The 18,812-nt window shown below is 53.6% G+C and overlaps 1 protein-coding gene across 5 annotated transcripts in view; it reads left to right on the top strand.

Annotated features, from left to right (window-relative positions):
* KIAA1671 (KIAA1671 ortholog) overlaps positions 1-18,812 on the top strand; it is a 199,693-nt gene that overhangs the window by 78,742 nt on the left and 102,139 nt on the right. Inside the window, exon 1 of one of the 5 annotated variants that reach the window (XM_040463824.1) lies at positions 14,296-14,625. The exons of the other annotated variants lie outside the window; for them this stretch is intronic. Within the exon in view, the coding sequence (XP_040319758.1) occupies positions 14,575-14,625 (51 nt within the window). The 5' untranslated portion in view covers positions 14,296-14,574. Of the gene's footprint in view, positions 1-14,295; positions 14,626-18,812 lie in introns of those variants that run through there. 5 annotated transcript variants of the gene reach the window in all.

The raw sequence follows: 18,812 nt of genomic DNA, 5'->3' as shown, positions 1-18,812 counted from the left end.
ACCCTGGAGAGTGGTGGAGAGGAGGCAGAAGAAGGCTGCCGGAAACCCAGAGGAGTGCAAAGAGACTTCTACACTGCCAAGGTGAGGCTCGGAGCGCCCCCTAGTGGACGTTTCAAAAGGGGTTGGAGAGGGTGAGCTGGAAGCTGGGATTCCAGGTAGGAACCTGTTGCAACAATCCGGACAAGACCATTAAAAACAAAGCAGAACAAAACAAAAAACATTAACTTATTGTGGTTAAATGTATGGAAATAACATAAAGCTTACCTTTTTAGCCATTTTAAGTCTATTACTCAGTTTCATTAAATACATTCACAGTGTCGTGCAGCCATAACCACTGTCTGTTTCCAGAATTTTTTCATCATCTCACACAGAAACAATGTCCCCGGTGAACACTGACCCCCTGTTCCTCCTCCCGCAGCCCCTGCACCCTCTGTTCTACCTCCTGTCTCTGTGAATTTGCCTGTTCTAGATAAGGCAGATAAAGGGGGCCATGCAATACTTATCCTTTTGCGTCTGGCTTATTTCACTTAGCGTAATGTCTTCAAGCTTCATCCCTGTTGTAGCAGGCATCCTGATTTCCTTCCTTTTTAAGGCGGGATAATATTCCATTATATGTATAGAGCACATTTTGGGTATCCGTTGGTCTGTTGGTGGACCCCTGGGTTGTTTCCACCTCTAGGCTGTTGTGAGTAGTGCTGTGAACGTGGGTGTGCAAATATCTGCTTGAGTCCTAGCTTTCAGTCCTTTTGGGTGTGTATACCCAGCAGTGCGATTGCTGGGTCATAAAGCAAGTCTGTTTAACTCTTTGAGGAAATGCCAAAACTGTTTTCCAGAGCGCTGCGCCATTTCACTTTCCCACCAGCAAGGTACAAGGGTTCTAATTTCTCCCCACCCTCACCAACACTAGTTGTTTTCCATTCTGTGTTTTTGATAAAAGCCATCCTCGTGGATATGGAGTGGAATCTCATCGTGGTTTTGATTTGCTTTTCTGTAACAGCTAGTGATGTTGAGCATTTTTTCATGTGCTTGTATCTTCTGCCCATTTTGGAGTTGGGTTGTTCATTTTTTGTTGCTGTTGAGTTTGTTGTAGGAGCTCTTTCTCTATTCTAGATACCAATCCCTTATCAGTGATATTGTTTACAAGTATTTTCTCCCATCTGTGAGCTGTTTTGTTTTGTTTTTTTTTTCACTTTCTCGATAGTGTTTGTCGATGCACAAGGGCTTTTAATTTTGATGAAGACCAGTTTATCTAATTTTTTCGTTGGGGCCTGGAAAATAATTTTTAAAAGTGATGTGTAATACGCATACAGAAAAGAGCACGAATCGTAAGCCAGATGGCCTGGGTTTGAATCCCAACTCTGCAGTCTACCAGCTATGTGACTGAGTGGGTTAACACCTCTGCCTCAGTTTTCCCATATGTAAAACAGGGGTAATAATGGAGCCTACTTATTAGAAATGCAGTGAGGTTAGATGAATTAATGTGTCTAAGGCCCTCTGATCGATAATGGGTGTCACTTGTTATCACTTTGCTGTTATTACCGTGACTACAGTCCATATATTGAGTATCTGCATGATAGACACTATGCTAAGATTATTCACTGTACAAACATTAATCCATGGTCCCATTTACTCCCCACAAACCCCAAGAGATGGGTGTATTCATTGTCCCATATTGTAGGTAAGGAAACAAGCTCGAGCCCTTCTGAGGTTTGCCGAGTGCCATTTCCTGGCACTTTTTTCTAAAGTGACCTCACTATATCCTGAGGTGCTAGGAAGATGCCCATTTTAGAGATGCTAAATGCTTAAGGAGGTGAGTGGACCAGGCACACACAGCAAGGAAACCACAACACCTAGATTGATCCCTGGCCTGTGGACTCCTCCCTTGCAAGTGAGGAGGGGGTAGGTCTCTCCATGTGGAAGAAGGGGCCACTAGGGCTCCCAGGGACTGAGACCTCAGAGGGACCCCAGCCAGGTGTCCACAAGAGGCTGATGAATGATGAAACACCTGTTCCCCTTGCAAAACCTGTCTGCCAGGGCCAGGTGGGTAACGTGGTGAACGCGCCCCCTGGTGGAACTGTGCGGGTTTGCAGGTGCGGGCCCCCCCCCCCCCCCCCCCTCAGTGGGATAAGCCTGAGCTTAACCATTTTTCTGTGTGTTAACCCATTCAGTCTCACTGCAGCCATCTCCTGGGTGAGGAAACGGAGGCCCAGGAGGGTGGGTGATGACGATCTTTCTAGTCCTTTTGTTTCTCCTCCTTGAGAAAGCGTGCCGACGTGTGAGAAGAATGCTAATTTGCGGTGGGCTGATGCTGACTTGACCCTCAGTGTGTTTGAGAAAGTGAGTAACAAACGTATACACTTTCCCCTGCTAACAGTCAAAATTGCTTGTTTCACCTGTCACACCCGGCTGAGACACACCGCTCGCTGGCGAAGTTGCCGGGGTCCACACCTGTTTCCACCTCCCAGGGTACACACACGCATACCAACACACTCGCACGGAGCAGGAACAAACCCCACGGGACCCAGATTCTAATCCGGGCTCTGTCCCCTGCCATTCGGTGGCTTTGCCCAACTCCCTTGAGGCTCACTCTCCTCGTGTGTGAAATGGGTGAGAGAAGCCAGCTCTGTGCCCCACGCAGGCTGTCACGAGTGGGTTAAGGCAGACGTCAGAAAGCTGTCTGTTGCCAAGGAGGAGTTAGTAGCCAAGGTCTTAGGCAGACTTTATAATTCATTCCAGCAACGTTTGCTGAGCACCTGCTGTGCGCCAGAGCGAAGTCAAATTCGCACCTCTTCCTGGAGGATGAAATTGCTTCTGCACTCAGGATCCAATCCAGTGTCCATATGATGGCCCACAAGACAGGGTGTTTCTGTCCTAGCGCATGTCCTGTGCTCACTCCACTCAAGCCACATCGGCCTTCAGAACGGTCCCTTATCACGTCAGGTGTGTTTCTGCCCCAGGGCCTTGGGACATACTGTTTGCTCTCCTCCAGATTCCCTCTTCATTTCCCTTGCTCTCTACTTACCTCTTCTCAGGTCATCTCTCAACCCAATGACACCCCTCGGCGGGGCCCTCCCTGGTGCCATGCCTATAGAAGGACCCCCGGCCCCCAGTGTTCTCTCCCAGTGCACCCCTAGTCATACGCAGTGTCTTCTCATCGCCCAGAGTAGAGTCTCTGAGAGGCAGAGAACACCAAGCACATTGTAGGCGCACAACACATATGTGTGGAATGAATGAATGAAGTATCCCCCCCATGTTTTATAGATTTTATTCACTTAAAGCAGTTTCAGGGTCACCGCAAAATTAAGAGGAAAGTGCAGAGATTTCCCATATACGCCCTGCCCCGACACACGCATAGCCTCCTCCATCATCAACGATCTCCACCAGAGTGGGACGTTGGACACAACGGATGAACCTACAGGGACACGTCGTCATCACCCAAGGTCCGTGATTTACGTGAGGGCTCACTCTTGGTGTGGTATGGCCTGTCGGTTTGGACAAATGCGTAATGATACGTATCCATCATTATGGTATCCTACAGAGTAGTTCCGCTGCCTTGAAAATCCTCTGTGCTCTGCCTGTTCATCCCTCTCCCCCCACCAAACCCCTGGCAGCCTCTGCTCTTTTTTCTGTCTCCATAGCTTTGCCTTTTCTGGAATGTCCTAGAGTTGGAAGATGCGGTCAGCGTCTGTGGACAGGTTTTTGTGCGGCCCCAAGTTTGTAGCTCCTTTGGGGAAATAAATACCAAGGCGCACAGTTGCTGGATAATATGCTAAGACTGTGTATCATTAAAAAAAATTTTTTTATTAAAAATTTTTTAATGTTTTTATTTAGTTTTGAGGGACAGAGAGAGACAGAGCATGAGTGGGGGAGGGGCAGAGAGAGACAGGGAGACACAGAATCCGAAGCAGGCTCCAGGCTCTGAGCTGTCACCACAGAGCCCGACATGGGGCTCGAACTCACGAACCATGAGATCACGACCTGAGCTGAAGTCGGAGCTTAAACAACTGAGCCACCCAGGCACCCCATCATTTTTTTAAGTGTACAATTTAGTGACTTTTAGTATACTCCCAAAGTCATGCATCCACCAGTCAGTTGGAGAAGATTTTCATTACCCACCCCCCCCCCACCCCCCCGGCAAAGAAACCAAGCTCCCCTGAGGAATCAATCCCCAGCCCCATCCTTGGCAATTCTGCCATTTATCGACCCCCTCGGCTGTGCCAGCCTCTGTGCTCAGTTCATTTTCAGGGTGACTCCACAGGTGGGTGCAATTCTTGTTCCCATCTACCGGATGACAAAGCTGAGGCCCAGAGAGGTGAAGTCACTTGCCCGTATCACTCAGCTAGGAGGGGTGGTGCTGGGATTTGAACCCACAAGGAGCCTGTGCTTGGCCTCAATTAGATGTTTCCCAAACTCTGGTCATTCTGTCACCTTGAGTACTTGTCATATTTGTGAACCACCCGGACTAATATATAGTTCATATTTTACTTGAGCTTGATTTGCTTTTTTTTTTTTTTCATGTTTATTTATTTTTGAGAGAGCTAGAGAGAGACAGAGTGTGAGAGGGGGAGGGGCAGAGAGAGAGAGACGCACACACAGAATCTGAAACAGGCTCCAGGCTCTGAGCTGGCAGCACAGAGCCCAACACGGGGCTCGAACTCACAAACCGTGAGATCGTGACCTGAGCGGAAGTCGGACGCTCAACCGACTGAGCCGCCCAGGTGCCCCTTGATTTGCTTTTTTCAAACATGGCACCTTTATCGAAATACAGTTCGCACGTCATGCAATTCGTTCTTTGAAAATGTACAAGTCAGTGGGTTTTCGTACATTCACGGGTTTGTGAGACCATCAGCACAGTCCCTTGAGAACATTGTCCTCGCTCTCAAAAGGAAGCTGCACCCATTCGCTGGGGGGGCCCCCCCCCCCCCCCCCGCCCCCCCCCCGGCGAATGCCGTGGGGGGTTGTGTCTATAGGTTTATCTGTTCTCGGAACCTCAGATAAATGGGACCATCCAGTATTTGTGCTTCTGCGTCTGGCTTCTTTCACCTGCATCATGTTTTCCAGTCATTGCTGCCCTCAAAGAAACCAGGCTCCCCTTAGGAATCAATCCCCAGCCCGGCCGGAGCATGGGTCAGATTTCCATTCCTTTTTATGGCTGAATCATGCCGCACTGTCTGGATAGACCACATTTCGGTGATCCGTGTGTCGGTTTGTTTCCACTTTTTTTGGCTGCTGTGAGCCCTCCCCGCCGCTTTATAGTCCCGTTGTGCGGGTTTGATGTCCTCAGAATTCTAACCTCTCTCTGCACTTTCTGACGAATTGCAGGATCGCAGAGCTGTCGATTGGTTTGTGCACTTCCGCGTTGACCGTGCAAACCCGATGCTCAGTTTGCTGAAGGAGTGAGTGGGCGGGAGAGTCAAGAGAGAGACCTAGGCGGGGAGGAGTCCCCTGGCCTGCTTGTGACAGAGGGCTCAAGGTACAAGCAAAACTGGGTCTCCAAGGGGAGAAGTCGGTCCGGTGGGGAGAGGGGGGAGGGGCCCCCAGGCAGAGGGCCCAGGCTGAGCTGGGCTTGATGGCCTGTGTGGCAGCCCTCATTAGTTATGCTCGCCACACACGGGTGGGGGGGGGGCTACCCCCGTGCTCTCAGGGAGGCCCCTCCATCACTGAGCAGAGAGAAGGGCTTAGAGGAAAAATGGAGAACTGAATAACGGGGCGGGGAGGAGGCAGGGGCCAGAGTTGCCAGGACCGAGTCCCTCTCCACCCGCCTCAGAGGTCTGGTGATTGCTAAATGCCCAGCTCAGGGGCCACCTCAGGGCTTCTGAGTCCAGGTTCACAGGCGCTCTTGTCTGGATTCTGCCTCAGGAGCTGCAGGCAGCGGGCAGGCCCGGCAGGGACGGAGATTTAGTGACAAACGGGGAGACAGGAGGACGCGCGGCCGCCTATTCCAGCCTGTCCCTGCCCTCTGTCCAGTGTCTCAGGCACAATGCGGGATCTGAATCTTCATGTGACATCTCACCATTGTTTTAAAAATCGAAACTTGTTTTTATTTCATTTTGTTTTTTTTAAATGTTTATTTTTGAGAGAGAGAGAGAGAGAGAGAGAGAGAGAGCACGCGCACACGCGTCGGGGAGGGGCAGAGAGAGGGGGGACACAGGATCCAAAGCAGGCTGCACACTGTCAGCACAGAGCCCGATGCGGGGCCCGAACTCACGAACCGTGCGACCATGATCTCAGCCAAAGTCGGACGCTCAACCAATTGAGCCACCCAGGCGTCCCTTATTTTATTTTTTTTTAAGATTTTATTTTTCAGTAATCCCCACACCCAGTGTGGGGCTCGAACTCACAACCCCGAGATCAAGAGTTGCATGCCCCGCCTACCATGCCAGCCAGGTGCCCAAAATCTCACCATTTTTATGTGTTGGAGCAGGAAAAAAAAAAAAAAAGAATCAACATTTTTTTCTTTTTTAATTTTGATATAGGTACTGGTGAAGGTGGGTGGGTGGGTCAGGCCACACTCAGCTGCCTTCAGTTAACACGCTGGGAATTGGCAATTTTGTTTCACACACCTCACCTCAGTGAAGCTTAGGGAAGTGAGGTGGCTTGGCTCAGGCTCATACGGTGGGCGGGGTGACAGGTGGGACTCAGTCCAGGGCTGTTGGACTCTTCTGGAAACCTCCACATTCGGGGGGCGTCAGAAGTGACCCGAGTGTCCTCCAGAGGGTTTTCTAGTGCAATTTCTCAGTTCCAGCCATCTCCTCGCATCCCTGGCCCTGTCCCTTGTTCCTGGTCCCCTGCCACTCCCCATCCTCCTAACATTAAAAAAGGCACCATTTAAGGCCAAACAACAACAACAACAACAAAACAACAACAACATAAAAAACAAAAAGTCACCATTTTCCTTGTGCAGTACTCAAAGTCTACCATCAGAGGGCGAGACGGAGGTGATCTAGTTCCAACATTGTTTTATTATTCATTTTTACCCCGCCTTTTGCATTAGGGCCTTTGCTCTGAAGAAGCCAAGTCTTCTGTGACCATTTGGATTTTCTTTTCAACACATGCCACTGATTTTGGTACACGTGTCACTCAGCTCCGTTCCCCATTAGGTCCCCTTACGGTTTCTATTCTACAAGCCTTGCATGGAGTTCCTGGGCTGAGGTGGGGACATTCTCCTTCAGCCTGCACAGCCCCAGCTGCCCCGTTTGTCTTTACTTAGGATGTTTCTCTTCTGAAGGAATTACTTGGTGGGGAAAAAATTCTGTTTTTATTTTATTTCTAAAAGGAGTGTGGCATATGTATGTGTCTGGGGGGTGGGCAGCCCATGATGACAGCCCTGTGAATATAGAAATGGCATTTCTGACTTGAGCAGACATATTTCCAGAGATGCTAAATCTTCTAATTGAACACAGGGTCCCTTGAGAAGAGGAACATTTGGTCATATTTCAGTTGACTTTGGTTCCATGCCACCTCTTCTGAGAAGCCCTCCTGGGTTGCATCCTTTGCGGTGAATTCCCGGCCCTCTAGCCCCCCAGTGCTGTAGTGGTTTTCTCCCGTAGACCATGCGCTCCCTGAAGGCAAGGATCCCGTTTCACTCAGGCTGACTCGGTGTCCCCTCTGCTCTACAGTGAATCCTCAAGGCATCCAGTGGCTGAGCCCTTGTGGTCTGACACCACCTGGTCTCATCCTCACAAGAGCCCCACGAAGGAAGAAATTATTATCAGCCTCGCTTTACAGCTGAAGAAACTGAGGTGCCGAGAGGAGACACGGGTTGTCCCGGATGATGCCGCGGGCAGGATCGGGGTTAGGGTTGGCACGCAGGCTTGTCTGAGTTCAAGTCGCTGCTCGAGACAGCTTCTTGACCCTTCTTCCTGCAGGTGCTCAAGCAAGGCTCTATGAATTAGCGGGGAGGGGGCCCTTCAGCTGGGGTCTAGGGGCCTCTGGGCTCACATGTGCCCACCTTGGGGATTTTTCCCTGGCTGTGACTTCTGTGTTTTATTTATTTATTTATTTATTTATTTATTTATTTATTTAAGTTTATTTTACTTATTTTGAGAGACAGAGAGAGCACAGGAGGGGCCCAGAGAGGAGCAGAAGGAGAGAATCCCAGGCAGGCTCTGCACTGTCAGCAGTGAGCCCGATGCGGGGCTCGAACTCACAAACCGAGAGATCATGACCTGAGCCGAAATCAAGAGGCAGTCGCTTCACCAACTGAGCCAGCCGGGCGCCCTCTCTGCCTGTAACTTCTTCCCTCAGTCCTTTGTTGTTCTCCCTCCTCCTCCTCTCCGTCCTCCCTCACCTCTTTTTTTCTTATTTTTTCTCCTCCTTTTCCACAAGCTTATTGGAATATAATTTGCATACCATGAAATTCACTCATTTTAACTCTGTAATTTAATAATTTTTAGCAAGTTTACAAAGGTGGACAACCAGTGCCACGAATTCCAGAACCTTTTCATCACCCAGAAAGAAACCTCCTACCCATTAGCAGTCATCCTCCACTCTCTGCCCAGCACCCCCCCCCTCACCAACCACTGACCTACCCTGTGTCTCTATAGTTTTGCCTTTTCTGGACATTTCCTATCAGTGGAATCGTGCACAGCGCGTGGTCTTTGTATCTGGCCTCTTTCCCTGGGCAGCGCGTTCTTAGCCATCTTAGAACATGTATCAGTGCTTTTTTTTCTTTTTTAATGTTTATTCATTTTTGAGAGAGAGAGAGAGAGAGCGAGCAGGGGAGGGGCAGAGAGAGGGAGACACAGAATCTGAAGCAGGCTCCAGGCTCCGAGCTGTCAGCACAGAGCCCGACTCAGGGCTCAAATTCACGGACTGTGAGATCATGACCTGAGCCCAAGTAGGACGCTTAACCGACTGAGCCACCCAGACGCCCCAGCATGCATCAGTGCTTTGGTCCTTTGTGTCGGGCTGGCTCCTTCCCATCCATGGGTGTCTCCCCTGCCTTTCCCAACCCTGTGTGCCCCTCCATGTGGTGGACGGAACCCACTGGGGCATGAGGGGCCGTTGCCGGGTCAGGCTGGGTGGGAAGGGATGAAAACTTGTTCTGCCTTCTACCTCCTGCTCCCCAGGTGTGTGCTTTAAATGTTTTCGAAAGTCCTGCAGTTGATAATGGCCTGTGGGTTGGCTCTGGGCTCCTGCTGGCTTCCTGCCAGCCAGGGTGACTGAACCTAATATGCCGCTAGCCAATCACGGCCAAGGTGCTTTGAGCCCCTGCTGAGAGCCCCTGAGCACTTTACGCGTAGTACCTCATTTCCTCCTCGCTCCGGGGCAGCCACCGTCATCACCCCTATTTTATACTTGGGAGCCGGGGCTCGGCGAGGTTAAATAACCAGCTCAGTATCACATAGCTAGCTACTGCTGGGATGAGGATTTGAACCCAGGCTCGTCTGCCTGCAGCACCTACGCCCTTCACTGGCACCCCGGGCTGCCTCTGTGAGACCTGCTGCCTCCTTCCTGGCTCTCCGTTTCCCCCTTGGATAGCCTTCCGCCCTGTCTGTGCCCTGCTGCTTTCAGAGGTTGTCAACTTCAGGAGCACAGGGGCGTGTATGGCTTCTGTGAGTCCCTTTTTTTTTTTTTAAGTTTATTTGTTTTGAGAGATAGCGTGCGCGTGCATGCAGACGCATGAGCGGGGGAGGGGCAGAGAGAGGGAGAGAGCGAATCCCAACAACACAGGGCTTGAAACCACAAACCGTGAGGTCAAGATCGGAGCCGGAACCAAGAGTCAGACACTTAACCCACTGAGCCCCCAGGCACCTGGCTGTGGGTCCCTTTTTTGGTGGCTGACAGGGTGCCGGGCACGCAGTAGGTCCGCCCTCAGTGTGTGTGGGCACACAGAGGCACGTGTGATTTCTTCGTCAGCAGGTCTAGTGCTGGGAGCAGTGGAAATTCCCAGCCCTTTGGGAAATGGTTACAGAGCACCTACTAAGCGCTGGGCTGTGGGCCAAGGCCCTGCCTGTGGGGAGCCCAGAGCCCTGTGGGGGAGATAGGCTCCCATCCCACCGAGCACCCTGACACACTCAGAGAGGGGGCTCAGTGACTCCTGCTTGCTCGGAGGGCTTCCTGGAAACACGCTGTTTGCATTGGGCTCGACAGATGGTTGCACTTCCAAGGCTGGCAAGGGCATTCCGGGCCGAGGACGCTGTCTGAGCAAAGGCCGGGAGGCTGAGGGTCCACACGTGCTTGAGGAACGGGTTTGGCTGGGGCAGTACGTGGAGGCCGTATGGGTAAGGGCATCGATGGCCAAGCCAGTGGACCCTGAGGGACGACAGGCTTGTGGGGCAAGCAGGCCCTTCTAGCGTCTCGGGTGGTGGCCACGTCGGCTTCGTCCATGTCCGGCCCAGGGCCTGGACACCACAGGTGCACGGGGAGCGTGCGATGGGTGACTGGGCTGCCCGGGCTCCTACGGGATCACAGATCCGGATGCCCGTGAGGGCCGGGGCCTGGTCCAGGCCTGGGTTGGGGGGAGCAGGAGGCACGTGGCCGCTCTGGTCCCTGGGCAGCACCACATGGTTCTGCCCCGTCCGCACAGGAACGCCGGCCTGGTGGGCCAGGCAGCCCCGTGTTCCTAGACAAGCCGCAGCTCAGCATCGCTGCACGTGGCTCCTCAGATGCACGGACGCTGGCAACTCGTCCAAGTAAGAGAGCGCGGAGCCCCTGCCTTCCCTCCCCCGCCAGAAACCCCAACACCCAGACCGTGCCCAGGGGGCTGCCACTTTTCAGTCCCTTCCTTCCCGAATGCCAACGGCAAGTTTAAGCCCCCGCCCCTTGTGGGTGATTTCTGCCAAGCGCCGATCTCTCCGGAGGTCTACATGGTTGTGGTACCATCCGTCTGTTCTTGGATGAACGAACGACGTTAGTAAAAGTTGCCCCGGGACCTGCTTTGGCCGGATGTTGCTCCTGGACTGGGGGGGGGGGGGGGGGGACAGGCTGTCCAGGGGTGGGCCCCCGGGGACGAGGGATTGGAGGAGGGATGGCAGAGAAGCAGAAAGTTCTGCCAGAAGAGGCACTCTGGGACGCCGTGTCTGGGGGCCCGCCTTTTGCCCCGGGCTGGGGGCTGCCGGGAGGGGCAGGACGGTTCCGTCTGAAGCTTCGGGGCTCAACGTGAGCGGGAGGGAACCAGGTGACAGGGGAGGGGGGAGTATACTCATTCTCCAGGACCCCCAACGAACCACCACATACTCAGTGGCTCAAAAACGATAGAAACTTGCTCTCTCGCAGCTCTGGAGGCCAGAAGTCTGAAATCCAGGCATCGGCAGGGCCAGGCTCCCTCCGGGAAGATTCTAAGGGAGGCTCCTTCCTAAGGGAGGCTCCTTCCTGGTCTCTTCCAGCAGTTGGTGGCTCCAGTCTGTGACTCTGTTCTTACATCACGACCTTCCCCGAGGCTGCAACTTCTGTTCCTCTCTTTTAGGGATACGTGTTAGATTTAGGGCCTTGCTCGGGTCATCCAGCATGGTCTCATCTGCAGACCTTTAACCTGATTACGTCTGCAAAGTCCTTTTTCTAAACAAGGTCACATTTACGGGTTCTGGGCGGGCATATCTTTTTTGCAGGGGCCACCTTCAACCCTCTGCGGGGAGAAAGACTGCTTCTGACTCAGGAACAGCACAAGCAAAGGCCCTGTGGGCACATGACTCACCAGGTGGGGGAGGGGCTGGTTAGGGTCCAGTGGTGAAAGGCAGGCAGGGGCCTGGAGCCGGGGGGATGGGAGCCAGGGATAGGAAGGCATTCAAGGTATGCGTGCATGTGTGTGTGTGGGGGGGTGCCTTTGTCACATGTATGCAGGTGGCTCCTCTGCCAGGTGGAGATCAGTCCCATACTAGGGACTGACGCAGACTAGGTGGAGGCCACTTCCAGCCCGGAGAGGGGGCGCTGCTCCAGGGGGCATGCCCTGATGACTGTGACCATCTCTGGGTTGGGGCTTTGTGGTGTTCCCACTTTGGTGGCCGTCCACCCCCCACCGGCCTGGTCCTGGGTCAGCCCTGACTCCCATCTTGGACTTGCTGGTCTGGCTTTTTCACTTTTTTTTTTTTTTTTTTTTTTTGAGGTTTGTTTATTTATTTTGAGAGAGAGAGAGAGAAAGAGAGAGCAGGGGAAGGGCAGAGAGAGGGAGGGAGAGAGAGAGAATCATAAGCAGGCTCCATGCGGTCAGTGCAGAGTCCAACGCAGGGCTCGAACCCATGAACCGTGAGATCATGACCTGACCTAAAGCCTAGAGCCCGGTCCCTTAACCGACTGAGCCAGCCCCCCCAGGCGCCCCTGGCTTTTTTACTCTTTATTCCTCCCACCCCTGCCCCTGTCTCCGTTGTCTCTGTCCCCAGTCTCTCCCCAGCTGTGCTCTGTTGTCTCGTCCCTGACGGTCTCCTTGCCCCTCTCAGGCCATCTGTCTCCTCGCTTCCTCCCTCTTTCTTTGCGCTCCTCTCCTCTCCTCTCCTCTCCTCTCCTCTCCTCTCCTCTCCTCTCCCGCCGCCGCCGCCGCCGTGCCCCTTCTTCGCCAGATAGGCTTTGCTCTCGGGAACCGTGCTTCCCCCATCACCGCCCCATCCCTGTCTCTGTCCCCTCTGCCCCGTCCCACCCTCTTCCCTCTGGGTCCTCATCCTTGTCGGGCCAGTTGGAGACTGCATAGGAATAGCCTCCCCTCGGCCGCCTCCCCTCTCGGGACTGGTGGGTAGTCAGTCAGCGTGTCACTAGGCAAGGGCCACCTGTCCCCCTGTTCTGTTAGCCCCTCAGTGAGGCTTGACTGTTCTTCAGTCCCTCGGTACGCCACACACACCCGAGCTGTACAGCCAGCAGGGATCCGGCCTCCAACTGGGCCGTTAGCCAGCGAGCGGGGCCCTGTCCCCTCTGGTTGTGCTGTCAGGACGCGGCTCTGTGCCTGTACCATCAGCCAGTCGGTCGGCGAGCGGGGACACGGGCCCTACCTTCCCCTGCACCCTCCGGGAAGGAGGGACCGGCCCTTGACTGACTGTCAGGCGGGCAGTGAGCCCTGCCTGCCGGATGTGGGATGTCAAGAACTTGTGAAGCCACGGGCTTGCCTTTGAAGAGCTTTGAAGTTCACCCCACGTTCTCCTCAGCTGCTGAGCTCAGCTCTCCCCTGTGGCGTTCAGATGAGCTTCCTGTCAGCCGCTCGGCCCAGCACTGGGTTGCGGGGCTGGTGTGGGTGCAGATGGGCCCAGGGGTCTGGGGGGGTGGGAGCCCGGCTCTGAGCCAACGCCTCTGCCCAGCGCTACGTCCCCACCCTCCAAGGAGAGGCCTCAGGCCTGGCTCCTGTGTGGAGGGCTCACCGTGTGTGCCCGTCTCTGGTCCCGGCCTAGGCCGGCAGGTGGTCTGGAGCAGGGGGCTCTGGGTCTGCCTCACGGCTTGGTTGTCCCACTCACCTGGGGCAACTCCCTTTTGCCTTTGGGAGCCTCAGTTTCCTCATCCGGCTGGCGGAGATGATAACGCCTCTCCCGTGGAAATGCTGCGGGAATGAGACGAGAGGTTTTGGTATCATCGTACCTCACTGAATTTGCAGAACGCTGGAAGGTGGGGATCATCCATCCCATTTTACAGAAGGGGTAACCGAGGCTCAGGGAGGTGGAGAGACTTGCCACCATCAGCCTCTTTGGGAGGAAACATCCAAGAAGGGTCCCCCGGGAGGGCCGTAGAGGTGCTATAATTTGCATTTTTAATCTCTGCAAATGGATGCTTCTCCCACACCCCCATGTCACGCAGCTGGCAGATGGCGACTCTGGGAGCTGGTCTCTCCTTCCCTCAGCAGTCCTGACTGCCCACCAAAAGGACAGAACCCAGAACTCACGTTTGGGAAGCCCAGGTTCCAGGTTTGGCTCGGTTTCCAACTCATGTAGCCTTGACCAAGTCTCTAGCCTTCTCTGGGCCTCAGTTTTCCCCTCCCGTAAAACGGGGACAACCAGGCCCTCCTTCCACTGCGAGTTTTGTTGAGTCAGAAGGAACTTGATCGGAGCCAGGAGGGGCTATGGACGTCAACTGATGGGATCCATCTGAGCTGATTTATTTCCTTTCCGTGTGAGGAGCTGGATGGGGGAGCTCCCCCTCACTGTGTGGTCTGCCACTCACTCAGACGCTCACGCGTACACACACAAGCACACACAGGCCCTTTTTCGCAAAACACACTCAGACACACACAATTACACTCACACACGGAGAGGTGCACGCACACAGGCACACCCTGTCTCTTCCTGCCTCACGGCTGAGCATCCGGAGAGGGGGGAGGGCGCCGGGGTCCTCCCCCTCCCCCTCCCCCTCCCCCCCCCTCGACCCTGCAGCTGGGTTTGGGAGGAGTCGCCCCTGGGCCCGCCCCCCTGGACGAGCCACCGGAGATGTTCCAGGCGGGGCTCACGGGACCCGAGCAGTGAGTGACATCCCCACCCCAGAGGTGGCTGTGGCCATTAGCGGGGCCGTCTGGCCGGTGTCCTGGCTGTCAGCCGGCCTCTGAATGATTCATGCCGCCTTGAACTTGACTCCGGCGTGGCCAGTCGAGCGGGAAGAGCCGCCCCCTCCGGAGAAAAACTGGAAACGCGCACAGTGCCGGCCGCATAACCCCGGGCGTCTGAAATGGAGTATTATTACTGTCCCAGCCTCCTGAAACTCTTGCAGTACCTCTGGGTGAGTGTGGCCGCCCGGACGCATACTGTTTCCTTCTCTCCCGCCTCAGACCAAGTTGGTCTTGGGCTCTGTCTGGTCAGCGGTGTCTCTGTTGTCTTCAGAAATGGTGGCTGTTTTCAAGGAGGAGGGCGCGTTGGGGAAAGGGATGGGGGGTTTGAAGAGCACCGAGTCCAGAATCTCGTGATCACTGGTTCCCCAGGGCCGGGCACCAGTGGCCTCCCCTCTGGTCCTCAGGGAAACCAGAAAAACAGGGACAGCACTAGTGAGGTTTTCGGAAAGTGACATTTCTTTGATTTAAAGGACTATTCTTTATTCCGAAATGATATCCCTCTTGCCTTCGTGGGTGAAAACATCCTGTCTTTTATGATGAAAAGAACAGATTTCGGTCTCCTTTCAAGGAACTTTGTAAGCAAGGGTAAAAAGTTAGAATCCTTTCATTGCGTTCTCTCCTCTGTATAACAAAGGGGGAAGAAAAAAACCCCACAACTTTTTTTTTCTGGTGAAATACCAAAGTCGGGGAACCCCGCGGAAGTGCTTTGTGGGGTACCAAGTGCTTTTTCGGATCTTCTGACGCTGAAACTGACCGGGCTGTGTGTGCCCAGGAACGTTGCTTCCCTCTCTGGGCCTCTGTTTCCTCATCTGTGCAACTAAGGGGTGGGTGGTGGGCGATGGCGGGTTGTGTGACATTCACCAGGGCTCTGTGAACAGAGGGGCTTAGCGGGGAATTGTCATGAGTGGGTCTTGGAGTTTTCCAGAATGCTTGCCACCAGGTTGAAAACGCCCAGGAGGGAAAGGCTTGGGAAATATTATTTTTCCCCCTGCTGAATGTTTGCAAATACTTCAGATGCCTTCTCACCCAGGGAATTTTCCGGAGCTCCTAAAAATACAACTTTAGGAAACATTGTTCTTCACCCGTCTCTCCCCCAGCGTCTGTATTCCTCCTCAGGCTCCTGGAGCAGATGAAAAACAGGAGACCCTCCTGGTCCATATCCTTTGATCACTGATGTTTGAATATTGTCATATTTTTTAATGTTTATGTTTTTTTGAGAGACAGAGAGACAGAGCAGGAGCAGAGGAGGGACAGAGACACACACACACACACACACACACACACACACAGAATCCGAAATAGGCTCCAGGCTCTGAGCTGTCAGCACAGAGCCTGACGTGGGGCTCCAACTTGTGACCTGAGCTGAAGTCGGATGCTTAACCGACTGAGCCACCCAGGTGCCCCTGAATATTGTCATATTTTAAATGTAAGGCAATATTTATTGATTTATTTTTGTCTTTTTAATTATAAAAATAATATATGGAGGTGGTAGAAAACTTTTGAAAAATCCTAAAGGACATAAATGAAGGAAGAAAATAAGTCACCCATAGTCATGTGTCTTTTTGAAATCTGTTGTCCACAGTGACCCAATGACCTTGATGTGCCCAAGTGTGTGTCAGGCTCTGGGCTTGCTGTTAGGGAGGCTGTGATATTGTGATTTTTTTTTTTTTCAGAAAAAATTTTTTTTCTAATTTTTGAGAGAGAGAGAGAGACAGCGAGAGCAGGGGAGGGGCAGAGAGAGAGAGGGAGGCACAGAATCCGAAGCAGGCTCCAGGCTCTGAGCTGTCAGCGCAGAGCCCAATGTGGGGCTCGAACCCACAAACTCGAAGATCATGACCTGAGCCAAAGTCGGATGCTCAACCGACTGAGCCACCCAGGCGCCCCTGTGATACTGTGATTTAGGTAAGAAATACGTATTTGGCCTTCCTTCCTGTTTCTGGCACAGAGTTCCTAAAACCCTGGAATTTCCTAAGTGATAAGGGAGCAATAAAGGTGTCCTGAGATTATGTTAATGATGTGACTTTTGGACCCCACCTAGGGATGGGGACTGGTTGCCAGGGGAACCAACTATGGGATTAGAAAGTTAGAAATCTCAGTCCCACACCTGACCTCCAGGGAGGGGAGAGGGGCTGGGGGTCACAATAATCCCCAGCGGCCACAGATTTAATCAGCCATGCCTATGTAATAAAGTCTCCATATAAAACCTAAAAGGACAGGGGGTGCTTCTGGGTTGGTGGGCACGTGGAGATTTGTAGACAGGTGTATAGGCTAGCTCAGAGAACACGGGAGCATCGCACCCTTGCCCCAGACCCTGCTGCGTGCACCTCTCCCATCTGGCTGCTCTCCGGTTCCATCCTTTTATAATAAGCTGGTGATCTCGTAAGTAAAATGTTTCCCTGAGATCTGTGAGTCACTCTTGCAAATCAATTGGACGCGAGGAGGAGGTCATGGGAACCCCGGGTCCACAGCCAGTCTGTCAGAAGCCCAGGTGACAACCGAACCGGGACTCGTGATTGGCATCTGAAGTGGTGTGGGAGGCCATCGTGCAGGACCGAGCCCTTAACCCAACCCGTGGGATCTGATGCTGTCTCCAGGTGGATAGTGTCAGAACTGAGTTGAAATGGTAGGACACCCAGCTGGTGTCAGAGAATTGCTTGGTGGTGTTGGAAAAAAAAAAAAAATACGTGTTGGAATTGGTGTCAGAATCAGAAACGCAGAGCTGATAGACACAAGCCTGGTGCTCTGTGTGGACTCTGGGCACCTCAGCATACGTTCACTTAACACACGCCGACTGCGGTTTGGAGCTATAGGATCAGATCCTCGGAATGCAGGTGAACAGCATAGACAGGGCCTTGTGGGGTCACAGGCCCTGCACAAGGAATTGGGACAGACAGCACAGGTGTGTTAGGATGGGGTGGTTCACAGAGCTGTGGGGGACACGGTCTCGTCGGGGGTCGGGGGGTCCAGGAGAGTCTCCCGGGGAAGCTGAACACTAAAGAATATGTAGGAGCTGGCAGGTGGATGCTAGGGTAGGGCAGGGGGAAGGGTGCGCCAGGGAGAAGGAACAGCATGTGTGAAGGGCTGGGGTGGGTGATTGAAAGGCATGCTCGAGACTGGTCCCAGAAACCAGCACAAACTCAGCCTGGCCGGTGGGAGGTGGGGGGGATGTCGAGGAGGACGCTGTCAGCCTCGCAAGGGCAGCTGTGGGGGACAGGTGGACAGAGACACGGCTCCTTCCCTGGCTTTGCCCCCAACCCCCGGTGTGGCCTGGGGCAAGTCTGGTTCTCTGGGCCTCAGTCTCCCCATCGGAACCATAACGAGGTGGTTTAGAGGGTCTTGCCAGGTGTGAATCCCAGAGATCCGGTCTTCACTGCCTCCTGTGGGTGACCAGGTCCTGGAGCATTGAGGCGCCGTGTGTCCTCACTGCTGGCTTTGCGGCTCACCCACGTCTCCCTCCCTCTGCCCCACCAAAGACAGCCTGGCGCACGGATAACAGGATTAGCCCTGTGTCTGGAATGCGAAGCTGGAAACCCTTGCTTGTTGAGCTTCTGAGAAAGCTGGGGGACGTGGAAACCCCTCAGGCTTCGGCTCTGGATCGTGTCAGAGCCACCTGGTGTCGGGCAGGCCAGTTGACCTCACTGGACCTCAGCTTCCTCATCTGCGAAGTGGGGACACGTCACCTTCCTCATTTGCTTGTTGGGACCATCCCTGGGAACCCTCTTAGCTTGAAGGTCTAGAAGTCGCTGCTCAGCAAATGCGAGCTCTTCCTCTCTCCCAGGAACCTTCCATCAGATTGAGAGTGACCAGCTGGCCGCTGACTATCGCACGTGTCCCTAGGCGGTGGGGGGATGGGAGAGGGTGCCTCTCCCCATCCTCGCCATAGAGGCGAATCCACCTTCCCTCCGCCCATTCATTGTCCCATGACCCTGGTGTTTTAAAGTTACTTTTTAATTTTAGAATACTTTTAGATTTCTAGAAATGTCGCACACATAGTAGGGGAGTTCCTGAACCCTTCCCCCCATCTCCCCCCATGTTCGCGTCTTGCCATAACCACCATACATTTACCCAAAAGAAGCGATTGCTTCAGTACTATTAACTAAATGGTCAATTTTACTCCACCGGTTCCCATCCGGGGGCAGTTTTGACCTTCAGGGGACACTTGGCAATAGCTGATGACCTCCTTTGACTGTCACAACTGAGGGAAGAGGGTTGGTACTGGCATCTGGTGGATACAGGCCAGGGATGCTGAACAGGATGGCCGCCCACCCCCCAAGCTCCCCCCCACAGAGAGTGATCTGGCCTGAGACGTCCATTAACCCCGAGGCTGAGAGAAACATGCCTGATTCAGGTTTCACCC

This window comes from Herpailurus yagouaroundi, unplaced genomic scaffold (genome assembly GCF_014898765.1).
Source record: "Herpailurus yagouaroundi ecotype Mexico unplaced genomic scaffold, PumYag 428, whole genome shotgun sequence".
Taxonomy (NCBI): domain Eukaryota; kingdom Metazoa; phylum Chordata; class Mammalia; order Carnivora; family Felidae; genus Herpailurus; species Herpailurus yagouaroundi.
Note: the sequence above shows the minus strand (reverse complement) of the source record. Positions and strands in the feature narration are given on the sequence as shown.